The 15,413-nt window shown below is 39.8% G+C and overlaps 1 protein-coding gene across 23 annotated transcripts in view; it reads right to left on the bottom strand.

Annotated features, from left to right (window-relative positions):
- ESR1 (estrogen receptor 1) overlaps positions 1–15,413 on the bottom strand; it is a 436,798-nt gene that overhangs the window by 214,218 nt on the left and 207,167 nt on the right. For all 23 annotated transcript variants that reach the window (XM_077999571.1, XM_077999568.1, XM_015137107.3 and 20 more), the window contains one exon: positions 5,631–5,747. In XM_077999571.1, coding sequence (XP_077855697.1) covers positions 5,631–5,747 — 117 coding nt within the window. The remainder of the gene's footprint in view (positions 1–5,630; positions 5,748–15,413) is intronic.

Raw genomic sequence — 15,413 nt, 5'->3', positions numbered from 1 at the left:
TTGACAATTACTACTTTATCTCAAATTTCTTCTTAATGTGTTATAAGGAAACACAACCAGAATGGTCAGTGCAAGAGTCCTGCACATCAATTAATTTCCATGTCCCAATTTCCTCACTGCACAATGAAAACCTTGCCTCAAACACACCTCTGAGTCTATGGTAAGAAAAAACCTTTCACAAATTTGTGTAAATCTCTGGCATCATAAAAAGATAAATAACACATCGCATTCTTCATTCAGCTATATTCAGCATATGAGATCAGAAAACAAAAAAAAGCTTAGGTGTTTAAGCCAAGTTTTTATTCTCCACAAAGAAATTAGAAACTTTTATCTTGTAGAAGTGATGAGATTGCCATTCTCTTTCTTTCAGCTGAAAAAAAACCCAGCAGTGCTCGTATATGATGAAATTTTCAACTAAGATAGTAATTATTTTAAGACAAAAAAAAGATATGTAATAACTAACACTTGTGTGGCTCTTTAGATTTATATTTTCCCATGTTACGATTTGTCATCTTCATGACAAACTCATTAAGTAAAATTTATTTACTTATTTATTTATTTATTTATTTATTTATTTATTTTTGAGACAGAGTCTCGCTTTGTTGCCCAGGCTGGAGTGCAGTGGTGCAATCTTGGCTCACTGCAACCTCTGCCTCCCGTGTTCAAGTGATTCTCCTGCCTCATCCTCCTGAGTAGCTGGGATTATAGGTGCCTGCCATCACACCTGGCTAATTTTGTAGAGACGAGATTTCACTTTGTTGACCAGACTGGTCTTGAACTCCTGACATCAGGTGATCCACCCACCTTGGCCTCCCAAAGTGCTGGGATTACAGGCGTAAACCACCATGCTTGGACAGTAGAATTTATTTCTCTCCATTTCATATTCGAAATCAGTGAAGCTCATAAAAGTAACTAACAAGGTTGCTTAGCAAGTTTGAGGAGGAGCCAGCATTTGAACAGATTTATCTTGGGAAGAGTTCCTCTTTCTACCAAACTCAGCAAGAAGGCCAAATTCTTGAGTAATAGTATATGTCCTGGATGTCAGATGTCTGAGTAATATTCTGAGTTGGACTAAACCTGGGAGTGGCTGGTTAAAGCTCTAGACTCCTATTCTGATCATTCAATATTTGACATCTTGCAACCCTGTCTCCACTTGCTGTTGAGATTTTTATTTGCCACTTCCCATGCAAATGTTCTTTTTATACTGTGAGGACATTGAGGGAAGGGACTAGAATCTTATTCATATTTGCTTTATTCCCAAGGGTTTGCATATAAGAAGCCCTACACAAATAACTATTTAAATGAATTTAATCAATTTATTAATTAGTGCAAAAAAAGATACTTCTTGAACATCTGCCTTATGACTGATTTCATGTGAGATCAGTAAACGAGACACAGAGACCCCCCTGCCATCGTGGAGTTTATGGACCGTATATAAAGACAGACATTGAACGACTAATAATAATGGTGATGAGAGCTAAGAGAAGAGCTGTTTGCCATTAAAGATAGAACATGAATTTTCCAGCATCTTCATTTTGAACTTCGAGCCTCAGGAACTGTCAGGGAACTGTGTAGGCCTTCCTGAAGAAGAGACATGTAATCTACAATCTAAAGTTCAAGTGGAAGGAGACAAATGAAGAGGAAAAAGCAATGCAGAGAAACCAGCACACGTACTAGGATAGAAAAGCACATTCCCGAAAGTGCAATTCAAATCCTGCATCTTATAGAACTACCAAGATTCGAACCAAATCTAATAATGATGCTGGGATTTTCAGAGGCAATAAGTATTGTAACAGATTAAAATTGTTACTTCATGGAGATAAATCATGCACTCTTTTGAATCTTTACGACAGATCTTCAGTAAATTTTTTCAGCCTTGCTATAAAAGTAGGGAGTAGGTCTGTGGTTCTCTTTTAACTGAAACTAAACTTTTTGTTTCATAGTTAGAGTTTCAGTATCCTAATTGGTAACCAGCCCAGTTAAAGTGGATTGTTGTGAACCCTAATGGTTGAAAACACGTTGTAAAGATTTATTCCATCACAGCTGGTCTTTGCCATGTGACTGCACATTTTATAGTTAGTTATCATTGTACTTCCAGTTGTAAATTAAGTCTTTATTCAACGGGATTTTTCAAGTTGTTGTTATAGAAAGTATCCTGTGGCCATGTGTGGTATTCCATGTAGTAGAAAATACAATATATTATATTGCTTTATGGCAAGCACTTTATACATATCATTAAAATAAGATGTTCTCACGGGCTATAATTTTATGAATTTAAAGCTTCACTTAAAACTAATGTACATATAAAAACTGCCAGAAAGATACATGTTTTCATTACAGGTAGAGAAATACTGAACAATCGCTGAGTAATCCCTATGGGATATTTCCACATATGTTGAAACCTTACCCCCCGGGCCTCAGAATGTGACTGTATTTGGATATTGTACCTTAAGTGAGGTAATTAAGATTCAATGAGGTCTTGTGTGTGGGGTCCTAATCCGATATGACTGGTGTCTTTGTAAGAAGAGGAAGAAGCTGTGGACGCACGGAGAAAAGGCCGTGTGGGGACACAGAGAGAAGGCAGCCATCTGCAAGCCAAGGAGAGAGGCCTCAGGAAAAACCCAAACCTGCCAGCACCTTGGTCTCAGACTTCAGCCTCCAAAGCTGTGAGGCAATTGACTTCTGTTACTTAAGCCACCCAGTCTATGGTATTTTGGGAGGGCAGCCTGTTATGAACTGTGTCCCCAAAAAACTTGTATGTTGAAGCCCTAGCCCCTGGTATGACTACATTTGGAAATAGGGCCTTTTTGGAGGTAACTAAGGTTAAATGAGGTCATAAGGGTGGACCCCTAATCCAACAGGGCGTATGAGAAGAGGAAGAGATGCCAAGAGTGCTTGGACACAGAGGAAAGGCCATGTGAGGACACAGGGAGAAGACAGCTAGCCACAAGCCTAGAAGAGAGGCCTCACAAGCCAGGCCTGGTGGCTCACGCCTGTAATCCCAGCACTTTGGGAGGCCAAGGCGGGCGGATCACCAGAGGTCAGGAGTTCAAGACCAGCCTGGCCAACATATAGTGAAACTCCATCTCTACAAAAAAATACAAAAATTAGTTGGGTATGGTGGCATGCACCTGTAGTCCCAGCTACTTGGGAAGCTGAGGCAGGAGAATCGCCTGAACCTGGGAGGCAGAGGTTTCAGTGAGCCGAGATTGCACCACTGCACTCCATCCTGGCCAACAGAGCAAGACTCCGTCTCTCAAAAAAAAAAAAAAAAAAAGAGGGGGCTTACTAGAAACCAAATATTCCAGCACTTTGATTTTGTATGTCCAGCTTCCAGAATTGGGAGAAAATTAATTTCCATTGTTTAAGCCACCCAGCCTGTGGTATTTCATTATGGCAGCCCTAGAAAACTAATACGGATATATATATTTACAGTCATCAATATATATGTGCGAGTGTGTATGGATCTATCCACAGTCTGTCGTGTGCAGTCAAATTATCTAGATTTCTAGGTGAAAACAGTGGGGAGACTTTTATTATGTCTTTGCATATTCGAGTTTTTGTTAGATTAAAAATGAGAAGGCATAATTTATATTCATGTAGCCAAACCATATCTGGATATTAATTACAATAAAAACAGAATTGGTTTTATGAAGTGGGGTCAATGCGTGGGTACCCTCACATTTTAAAAATTGTTTTGGACATATTCACAACTTGATTATTTCAGCTTTCCAGGAGAATGTATATAAGAGCCTGTGCTTAACCTACCTATAATCGCCAAAGAAGAATATTAAACTTTGACTACACTGTTTCAAATTAAGCTTTTCTTATGCAGCTGTTATATTCCTGTCACTTATCAAGTTACCTTAAGAAGCATTTTGTGAGTTTAATTAAGCCTGACTAATTCTCCAACAGTACAAAGAAAGATGAATTCCTTAAATATTTAATCCATTTATGACTCAAGTGTCATTTTCTGAATGTACCTGTTAAATTCTTAGAATTAATTAGCCTTTGAATTAAAGCTGCTTTTTCAGATGTTCAAGATGTATAGTCAGTCACAGCTCACAGAATCTGCAAATTCAACATCGCATCTCTTCACCAGGAGAATTTATTCCAAATGCTGCATTCCAAACCTCAGCCTGTCCGGCTTGTTTATGAGCCCGGGACTAAGAAACCTGTCACTGTAAGCTTGTTAACCATCAAGCTTGCCTTCATAATAATCTCCATTCTTGGTCTTTCCTCTCCTTCCTCCTGCATCCAAGTAAGAATGATTTAAAGGTTAGCTGCCCACTACTTGCAAAATCACTATTCCTTTTCATTGAAATTTTGTTCTCCTTAAATCACCCCAAGCTTCACCTCCTTCAGAAAAGAAATGGGCTTTTCCCTATTATAATGAGCAGGTAGCACCATCATCAGCCCTGCCCTCCCCTCAGTATCCTTCTGAAACACTAAATGAATCCATGGCTGGCTTTATTTATTTATTTATTTATTTATTTATTTATTTATTTATTGAGACAGAGTCTCACTCTATCATCCAGGCTGGAGTGCAGTGGCACCATCTTGGTTCACTGCAACCTCCATCTCCCAGGTTCAAGCGATTCTCCTGCCTCTGCCTCCGGAGTAGCTGGGCCTACTGGCGCTCGTCACCATACCCAGCTAATTTTTGTATTTTCAGTAGAAATGGGGTTTCGCCATGTTGGCCAGGCTGGTCTCTAACTCCTGACCTCAGGTGATTTGCCCAACTCAGCCTTGTGACTTTATTTTAATTACACATTTTCTACGTGTTCTCTTCCACTACACTGAAGGCTATTGAAGACTAGAAGCAATATTCCTCAAGATGAGACTCCCAAGAATACAATGAGGTCGATCAGGCAACCACATTTATGGGGCTCCTAATATTCCCAGAACTGGGATTCAGTTTCCAGATTCCTGTATGAGAAAACTGGAGGACGGGATACATGAGAAGACAGAAAACCACACACACACACACACACACACACACACACAGCCACAAAGACACAAGCCCATAGTCACAAACCCTGCGTGCTTTGGTACTCGTTAGTGTAGTGCTCAGTAATCAACTATGCCAGCACCATGCTAGACACTGAGGTTAAGAAAATGGCTGGTTGACTCAGGTTCTGAAGGAGAAAACTGCCTTTTGATTGAAATTCACATTCCTTAAGGGATGATAAGAGACTAGAAGGCTATAAATTAGTTAGTTAGCTTTCACATTTACAAGTCTCAATTTGGGGAAAGTTTATCCTCAGATATCATTTTCTAGCATTTGCAATATAAACAGTAACTGAAAAATATTTCTGGAATAATTCACTAAGCACTCTTCATTTCCTTCCATCACTGCCTCCCACACACCTTTGATTTAAAATATAATTATTTACATTGAAAATCCAAACCACAAAATGCCATGTTAGAATTTCCAGTTCCAGACACTTCCACCTTTTTAAAATCAAATGGGTTATGAAAATACTTTTGTTGCAAAGAAAAATAAGAACAGAAAAAAAAATTAAAAGAAAAAAAACACAAAATTATCATGGTTGTATTCGAATGGGAAGAGCCAGCACTGGGCAGTGGCCAGGGCCGTCCCCAAGGGCCCCTGGGAGAGATGTACCTACCACCTTTCATCATTCCCACTTCGTAGCATTTGCGGAGCCGGCAGGCCTGGCAGCTCTTCCTCCTGTTCTTATCAATGGTGCACTGGTTGGTGGCTGGACACATATAGTCGTTATGTCCTGTTAAAAGCAAGAGGACAGAATTAATATTATTTCAGGAAACTTAGCCAGTCAGAATCCACAGGGAAACCTTTGGGAGGCTGTTTCCCTATCAATTCCTCAGCCTTACTATGGGGCTCCTCAGCCTGCCTGCCTTTTTCTGTCCTTCTTGAAGTGCAAACAAAACCCCTCATGGGCCAGGCACGCTGGCTCAAGCCTGTAATCCCAGCACTTTGGGAGGCCGAGGTGGGTGGATCACGAGGTCAGGAGTTTGAGACCAGCCTGACCAACATGGTGAAACTCCCGTCTCTACTAAAAATACAAAAATTATCCGGGTGTGGTGGTGCGTGCCTATAATCCCAGCTACTCAGGAAGCTGGGGCAGGAGAATCGCTTGAACTCAGGAGGCGGAGGTTGCAGTGAGCCAAATTGCGCCACTACACTCCAGCCTAGGCAACAGAGTGAGACTCCTCTCTCAAAAAAAAAAAAAAAAATCCTCTCGTGGACTTAATTTCTACAGCAGCTAATTGCTTCAGGAGTCCTTTGGGCAAGTCACCTTTAGTTCACACAGTCTGTATTTTGTAGCACCATATTTTATATGGTTATATTTTCTCAGCAGATAAGGTTTTTTGGGTTTGGTTTGGTTTGGTTTGGTTTGATCAAGGCTGCTTACCAAAATCGTTGTCAGGGTAGAGATATTAGAAATAGAATTTTCAGAGAGCGAGTTTCAAAGTAGCCCTTCTTAAAATATAATTTAATTAAGTCGGTAGTCACATGCAGCACAGAATACCCAAATTCAAGCCGGCTTGGTGGGCTGCGTGGTGACAAAGTTCAGTCCTTCAGTTCGTAAGTTAGTCCATCACTGACTGCCTGGAGAACTCTGAACAAGCTACCTTATGTTTCTAAGTCTCTCTTTCCTCCTCACTAACCTAGAGACAATCATGGAATCCACCACATCCAAAGATTCTAAGAATTGAACGTGAGAATGCAGGTCAGGAGTTTACCATCATTCTCTGGATATGGAAAACACTCAAAAGATGTTTGTTGTTGTTACTGTTATTTTATGATTAACCTTCTTTGTTTTCTCTCTTGTTGATTGACTCTCTCTCCCTCAAATGCTCCTTACTCATTGGCTTTGATCACATGCAAGACTGTCCTGTAAAACAGTCACCCTTGCCCCACATGCTCTCTAACTTCCATCTTCTATCTTGCCCCTCGTTCCTAGCTGAACTCAGAAATGTCTGCACATGAAATCTCCTTTTCTTCACCTCTCTTGCGGGGTCAACCCACGCCAATCTGTTTTCCACCTTAGTTGCCCCAAAAAAGCAACTTCCCTAAGATTATCAATGAATCCTGTTGCCAAATTTTATAGATATTTTTCGGTCCACATCCTACATAACCTATCTGAAGCAGCCTACAATGTTGATACCTCCCCTTCCCCCTTGAAAGAGGCTTTTTCCCTAGGCTTCCATAATCCTAAACACCCCAGTTGCTTCTGCCTCCAGGCTGCAGCCTCCAGGTCTTGTCTACAGATTCAATTTCCTCCATCCACCATTAAGCCAGAGCTGCTCAAGGCTCAGTCTTAGGTCTTCTTCTTCTCTTACTACTCCATATTCTCCCACAAGAGAATCTAGTGCATGTCCATGGCTTCCATCATCACCAAATGCAGATCACTCAGAATGTATGCTTCCAACCCAACCTTCTTCTCTGAGCTCCTGGTATATATATCCAGCTGCCCACAGGAAGTTTCTGCTCTAAGATTTAGAAGTCACCTCCATCCCTTTATCCCTCAAAAGAAATCTGATTTATAGGGAGCAGAATATTAAAATTCACAAACTAATAAATATTGGCATGTTTTTATAAAGTCTGTTTGCCTAAGTGTAAATTCTTACATATCTTGGGGAAATGTCCTGAATTTAGACTAAGGAAGTGATGTCTACTATGGTAAAACATGTTTCTCATTCTCCCACCCCAAATTTGAATATATATTTCACACTCTAATTCAGATTCTCTGCTTAAGTCTCTATTTTTTCCATTTACTAAGGGCAAGATGCAACAGGCAGTGAAATGTTTTAACTACAGAGCTCTTTGTTCTTTATTCAACTAAAGGGTCAGGCCCAATTAGAAGAGGGTGGAGTGAGGACTTGACCAGAAATGCTGCTCTCATAAAACTTGGCTTTCCATCTTTAAATATACATTATAAAAGTCACTGTATAAACGGGCTTCAGATCAAATTAACATTTGCACTCTTCTATTGCATAACAGAAACCAGCAAACTAGTCAGAGAGTTATAAACCGTAACTTCAGTAAAAGACCACACACTGACTCAGATATCCAGACATCGTTGTTATTTTTAGAATTGTCCTTATTAAGAGGGTCAAACTGAAGAAGTAATAGAACCAGAAACAAAACTTATCTGTGCAGATGCTAACTGCAAGCAAAAAGAGTATTCTTCTGATACCCTAAAGAAACTTTCAGTGTTTAGTCTCCTGTGGTATTTATGCAGTATATGCTGATATATTTCAGTTTTTAAAAAAAATGAGTATATGGCCAGGTGTGGCAGCTCATGCCTATAATTCCAGTACTTCAGGAAGCTGAGGTGGGAGGACAGCTTGAGACCAAGAGTTTTAGACCAGCTTGGGCAACATAACAATATCTTGTCTCTACAAAAAAAAAAAAAAAATTAAATTAAATATTAGCCTGGCATGATGGCACATGCCTGTAGTCCTAGCTACTCGGGAGGCTGAGACAGGAGATCGCTTGAGCCCAGGAGGTCAAGGCTGCAGTGAGCTGTGATTGCACCACTACACTCCAGCATAGACAACAGAGCGAGACCCTATCTCTCAAAAAAAAAAAAAAAAAAAGAATAAAATAAAAAATAAATTAGTATACATTAAGTTTCAGAGGAAAATAGTCAATAACCATTCAAACCAAATATTACTTTGACTCACTGTATCCCCAGAGTCAGTTACTTTGTAAGCCAGAAGAAGATAGGAGAACTGAATTGGGTCAGAGGCCAGTTGGCTGAGTCTCATGTTTGGATTGGCCATCCACTGTAGATAGGTTTCTTTGTAGAACCAAGTGAAATTCCTGAACTAACATGTTTAATGCATAAAATATACTAGATTTTTATAATTGAATTCATCTCTTAACAAAAATGGAAATAGACGTACAACAGAATCATGTTCATATTGCAAACCTTTTGTGACAAAGCTAGAATTGATAAACTGGCAAAAAGAAAAATTTAATAAATACATATTTGATATATGCAATTAAAACAAATTCTTCTTAAACAAACACCATTAACAACTATTTCTAAGTCTTCAGCTCATGTCAGAAGAAGAAAAACAACAAAGTAGTTTTTTTTCTTTTCTTTAACAAGTATAACTTGGTCAATATGTGTTATTAAAGCAATTGATTTAAGTTGCATTAAGAAGAAATTCTTTTTAAATTTTATTATCTGGTCTTCTCAAGATAATGCATGAGAAAATCTTACTGAAGTAGAGTTGATTTTCTAAAAAACAACTCACACCAATTGTCTTAGTGAAACAGCAGTGTGATTTTTTTTTTTTAACTGAAAACACAGGACTTGATGTACGTGACCAGATTGGCCCCAAAGTCCTTCTGTGCAGGCCCAGATGAACCAAGCCCAAAGGCCCAAAGCCATGATGTTCAGGTGAAGGTTTGGAAAAATAATCAGCACTATTTCCTTGCCCGCCAAAAGATAAAAATAAAAAGCCTCTGGAGGAATCTAAGGTTTGACTGGTAGGAAGTGGAGGTGACAGGTGGTGAATGAGATGGAACCAGAAAGACAGGAACAAGAAGAGAAAATGCCTCTCAGTAGGAATCACCAGGCCCACCCCAGGCCCTGCAGCAACAGAAAGACCCACATTCAGCTTTTCCCCAAGCTTCCCTTTTTCTTTTTCTTTTTCCTTCTCTTCTTATTTTCCCTCCTTTGGTAGCAGCTGGTTTAGCTTTGTTGTCATTACATAGAAAGTCTATATTTGTTAATTATGAAAATAAATAATGGCCCATACATATGCAGAGATTCAAAAGGAATATGAAGACAGGCCAAGCAGTTGCCTGAGAGAAAGCCAATATAATATTGCAGGTCTCTCTTTTTTCACCACTATTCCCTCAGTATTTTCTGGCGGTCACTTCAGACCAAATCTCTTTCCTGAGCTTCTGAATGTCCACCTGCCCCCGTCCATCAGGACTTGACTCTTTCACACTCGTCAAGATGGATGTGCCCCAGACAGAATGGATGACTCTCTTCTTTCCTTGCCAGTGTGTTCCTACTCACTTCCCAGCTGAACCAAGAAATGTCTGCACGTGAAGCCTGAAACATGGGCATTATTCTAGATTCGACCTTCTTCCTCACTTGACCCTCCCTCCCCACCTCCCACCACAGGCACACAGATCAAAACAAATATTTTCTGGTGATTTTTCAAAGCAAAACCAATTTTGCCTCGGGCATCACCATAGTCCCTACCTTCTCCAGCCCAGATGGTTACCACAGCCCACTGTGGGACCCTCTGCCTCCAGCCTTCCCCCACCAATCCTTCCCCACAGTGTGGCCACAGCGATTTTCCTAAAATCATATGCCATCCGGCCACTATCCTGCCTCAATGTTCTGAGGCTCCTCCAAGCTCTAAAAATGAAATCTAAATGCAATGCCTTCACACAGTTTGCAAAGCTCTTAATGTTTTTCCTTGCCTTCTCTCCCCCACTCTAACTCCCATCCAAGTTCCAGCCATGTCTTTCTGTTGACACATGCCATGCTTCTCACCCCCAGGACTTTGCACATGCTCTTCTTCCTCGTGGAAACACACTTTTTCTCCTCTTAGCCCAGCTGACTCCTACTAGGTCTAGGCATGGCAAGGGACGGACCATATCTGTCTCGTTTATTGCTATTGATCCTGAGCCCAGTGCATTCTCACACACATAGCGGAGCTCAACAAGTATCCAATATCTGAACAAAACTGAGATGCTAAAGCTCCCCTTACCCCCAACTTCATCTGTGGAGCACGGGCCTCTTGAGAGGAATGATTAGGGTTCTACAAAGGAAGTAATGAGTGGGAAGGTGAGGACCCTGAACAATATGATGGCCATTCTACCTCAGGACCCCAAAACTCAAATCCACAAGAACAAGGCTTGGTTCTAAGCAGGGGCAGTCTGCTCTTCAGCACTGGGGGGCGGAGGGGGGGTGGCAGACATGCACATAAAACAGATATTCATAGATGAAGAGGGCCAGGAAGGGATCCATGAAGCCATGCATTGCCCATGAATTATCCTACTCTTTCCATTTTGAGGCCTTGCCGCTTTCCTAATATGAGTGTATTTCATGATTGCCCCAAAGAAAAATCAATATATTCTAATTATTCCAAAGCTTGTTCTATATAGAAATGTTCTTCTGAATTAAAATGCTATTTTCCCCACTATAATATGTTGGTTATGTAGATATTTTAATATGGTTCATTTTACTAATAATGATTTGTTTTCATAGTGTGTTTTAACTTTTTAAAATTTCTATTCCAAGATTTTACTAAACTCTACAAGATTAGCAGTTTCCTTGAATCATCTCCCCATTCACCATCATCATCAGGAAACGCTTTAGCTTTAAATAAAGTAGGTCTATGGTATTATTTTCCTAGAAATAAAAATCCTTATAAATGAATTATTAACAAGACTGAAGAAAAAGCATATCTTGATCAAAGGGTTTCTTACATATAAACTACATAAACTGTCCTGTAACTGACTCATTTTATGAGAAGCTGAAGTTCAGAGTACTCCTCTCCTGGCTTCACAATTGAATAAGATACTAAAAATATTTGCTTCCATCACAGCCTACAAATTTGAAGATCCATTGTCCCAATAAGGCAATTCTATGCCATAAGTATGTGGTGTAGTTATTTCTCCTTTATCATAACTTCCTAACTTTATGGAGTCAGAAATCATACTTGAATGGTCCTTTCCCGTTATTTCCATCTTGAATTGATGCATTTCAAAGCGCTCCACAAACTTACAACACATCTAGGGATTTAATTTGTGACTAGAAAACTTCAAAACACAACACATCTATTCTTGCTTTATAATTTTTTAAATAAGTGCATTCCCTAAAGAGATACACAGTACTCTGAAAAAAAAAAATTAAAGTCAAGGAGACTTTCATAAGGTTAGATTAAAAGTCAAGTTATGTAAACTGGGAAAACGTGTTGTCTCATTAAGGAATAAACACTTAGCATTTCTTATCAACATATAATAGCATTTAGCTAACTGTTCATATTTTAAGGCTCAGAAATGAAAATGAATTCTAAAAGAAAAATGAACTCTCCAATGTTTAAGCACTCACACATCAAATAAGAGCCAGTTTTAGCTAATCCTGTCAACAAGCCTCATTGGAGGAGTCCAACAAAATGATATTTTATTTTCAAAGTCCTATTTTTTATACCCGATTGCCCCATAAATTTAGCTAACATATGTAAAGCTTGGCTACCTTTACAGTCTCCTTATTAAAGGCACTCATCAAATATTTACATAAAATTAACGATGATTTATCACATTTTGAAGCATCCAGGAAGTATAAATAGTTTAAGCTGACAAATAAGATGTCAAAATCTGAATTCCTTTCTACTTCTAAGCATCAATATGTTTTCACAGAGTGTTAAATACAGCTTTAAATCTGATGTGAAATCACAAGTTTCTATACATATTTGGCCAAAGGAAAACCTATGATATTTTAGTTTTATCAGTGAAAGACTATATTATCCTTTCAGTGTTGAGGTACAGAGAACATAGTTTTGAGCTGTAACATTTGGGAAAATAGTAAGAATCTGCACATGAATTTTCAAAGCACTGTTATATAAACCAGCAACTGCCCAGGCCTGAGTAGGCACTTGTAGGAGCTGTTCCTGCTCTGGCTTGTTCATTTCACACTTGTGCTCACTTCCTATCTGGGGGTAATTCCATAGGCTTGCCTGGCCAAACATTCTCTCTACCAAGGAAACTGAGTCTTCTAGATACTGAACATCACATGCCAGGAAGTGTGTTATACATTGATTGTTTCATTTAACCCCCTAGCAACTTTATGAGGGAGGAATTATATTAATCCTATTATACAGATGCAAAATTATAATCAAAGTTTAAAAGCCTGATCCAAGCCAGACAGCAAGCAGGTGGCAAGTGGGTTTTGAACCAAGGTCGCCTTTCATTCCAGAAGCTGAACTCTTACGCATTCTAACAACCTTCATATATGGAAAACCCAGCTTCTCCAAAGGGCAAGCTCTTCACTCAAGAATAGTATCTGCTTTCCAGATTGCAATCATGCAAGGAATCTCTGCAACTGTCTGACCACCAAGCGTTCTGCTTCCTAGGAAGCTCATGTATAAGAAAGAAAAAGTGAGGAATTGACACAGCCAACCCAATGTTACTGTCTTCTATTTAACATATCTACGAGACAAATACTTACTAAGACCACGCTAATATTAAATCATTTGGGCAATACGCTTTGACTTAATATGACAAGGATGAAATGCACAGTCCAACTCCCCAGCCACGATGATACAGAGAAACAGAAGTCTTTTCCTGCCTTACACTCTGAGAAAGATATTGACTTCCTGCAGTACCTAGTATCTGTATCTACCCCAACCCTTGACTCTTGAGTGATACTTTGCCTTGGTAGGGCCACCCACATTATCTACTGTAACCAAAGCAAAGAGGGGTTATGGGAATCGCAGCATAGAATTAGAAAACAGGTTCAAACAATGATATTGTTGGAACTCACTAGCAAAAAGGAAAGGAAGACTGGCAAGGAATTTGTTATAGAAAGAATTCAAAATGTTTTTACATGAAAGTGGGAATGTATGATTGTCATAAAACATGAAGGAGTAAAACTATTCACAGTTATGCCAAGGAAAAAAAATCATACCAAAACACCTACTAATCATCTTTGAGTAGTAAAATAGAAGAGGCAGAGAGAAGACGTGAAGAAGTTTTCAACAGCTTTGCCAAAGAGTTACTGCTAAAGGGAGGAGGAGGAGAAAGTCAAATATCCTAATAGTTTGTGCCAGGATGTTTTGAAAATTGTTCATACCATTAATCAAAAAAAGAGATCTGAATTGGGACAGAGGTGGCAATAAGTCGTATGGAACAATTTAAAACCTATTGATACGAGATTTCCATCATAAACTCAAAGCAACCGCCCAGCAGGCTACTGCAAATACAGTTCTGAAGCTTGGAAGTTGTGTCAAAATGAAGTGGGAGACCATGTTCCACTTGCAACAAGTGGAAGCGATACCACCTCCAACAATTCCGCTTTGGGGTGTAGATCCAAAATAATTGAAAACAGAAATTCAAATAGATATTTTTACACCCATGTTCACAGCAACATTACCCAGTATACCCACAGGGTGGAAATCATCCAAATGTCCATCGACAGACAAATGGATAAACAAAGTGTGGTCTATCCATACAGTGGATGATTATTCAGCCTTAAAAAGGAAGGAAACTGACACACGCTACAACATGAATGAATCATGAAGACATTATGCTAAGTGAAATAAGCCAGACACGAAAGGACAAATATCACCTAGGCGCACTTATATGACATACCTAGAATAGTTAAACTCACAGAGACAGAAAGTAGAAGAAGGGTTACCAGGAGGTGTGGGGAAGGGGAACTTGGAGTCATTGTTTAATGAGCACAGAGCTGGCTGGGCACAGTGGCTCACGCCTGTAATCTCAGCACTTTGGGAGGTGTAGGCAGGTGGATCACCTGAGGTCAGGAGTTAGAGATCAGCCTGCCGAACACAGCAAAACCCCATCTCTACTAAAAATACAAAAACTTGGCTGGGTGTGGTGGCGGGCACCTGTAATCTCAGCTACTTGGGAGGCTGAGGCAGGAGAATCTCTTGAACACAGGAAGATGAGGTTGCAGTGAGCCGAGATCGCACCACTGCACTCCAGGCTGGGAGACAAGAGTGAAACTCCGTCTCAAAAAATAAAATAAAATAAAAAATAAGTACAGAGCTTCAGTTTGGGAGGATGAAAAGTTCTGGTTGCACAAAAATGTGAATGTACTTAATGCCACTGAACCATACACTTAAAAATGATTAAAATAGTAAATTTCATATTACGTATATCTTATCACAATTTTATTTTTATTTTCAATATATATATTTTTAAATTTCAATAGCTTTTGGGGTACAAGTGGTTTCTGGTTACATGGATGAATTTTATAGTTTACCACAATTTTTTAAAATGGAGTTGAAGGCTGGGTGCAGAGGCCTATCATCCCAGCACTTTGGGAGGTTGAAGCGAGGGGATCACTTGAGTCCAGCAGTTTGAGAGCAGACAGGGCAACATAGTAAGACCCCAGCTCTACAAAAGTTTTTTAATTAGCCAGGCGTGGTAGTGTGAGCCTGTCATCCCAGTTACTCGGGAGGCTGAGGTGGGAGGATCACTTGAGCCTCGGAGGTTAAGGTTGCCCTGAGCTGTGGTTGTGCCACTGCACTTCAGCCTGGGGGACAGAGTGAGACCCTGTCGAGGAGGAGGAGGAAAAAGAAGAAGAAGAAGAAGAAGAAGAAGAAGAAGAAGAAGAAGAAGAAGAAGAAGAAGAAGAAGAAGAAGAAGAAGAAGAAGAAGAAGAAAAAGAAGGGGAGGAGGAGGAGGAGGAGGGAGGGAGGGGGAG

Source organism: Macaca mulatta, chromosome 4 (assembly GCF_049350105.2).
Source record: "Macaca mulatta isolate MMU2019108-1 chromosome 4, T2T-MMU8v2.0, whole genome shotgun sequence".
In the NCBI taxonomy this organism is placed as follows: domain Eukaryota; kingdom Metazoa; phylum Chordata; class Mammalia; order Primates; family Cercopithecidae; genus Macaca; species Macaca mulatta.
The sequence above is the reverse complement of the archived record's forward strand: the minus strand, read 5'-3'. Positions and strand labels throughout refer to the sequence as shown.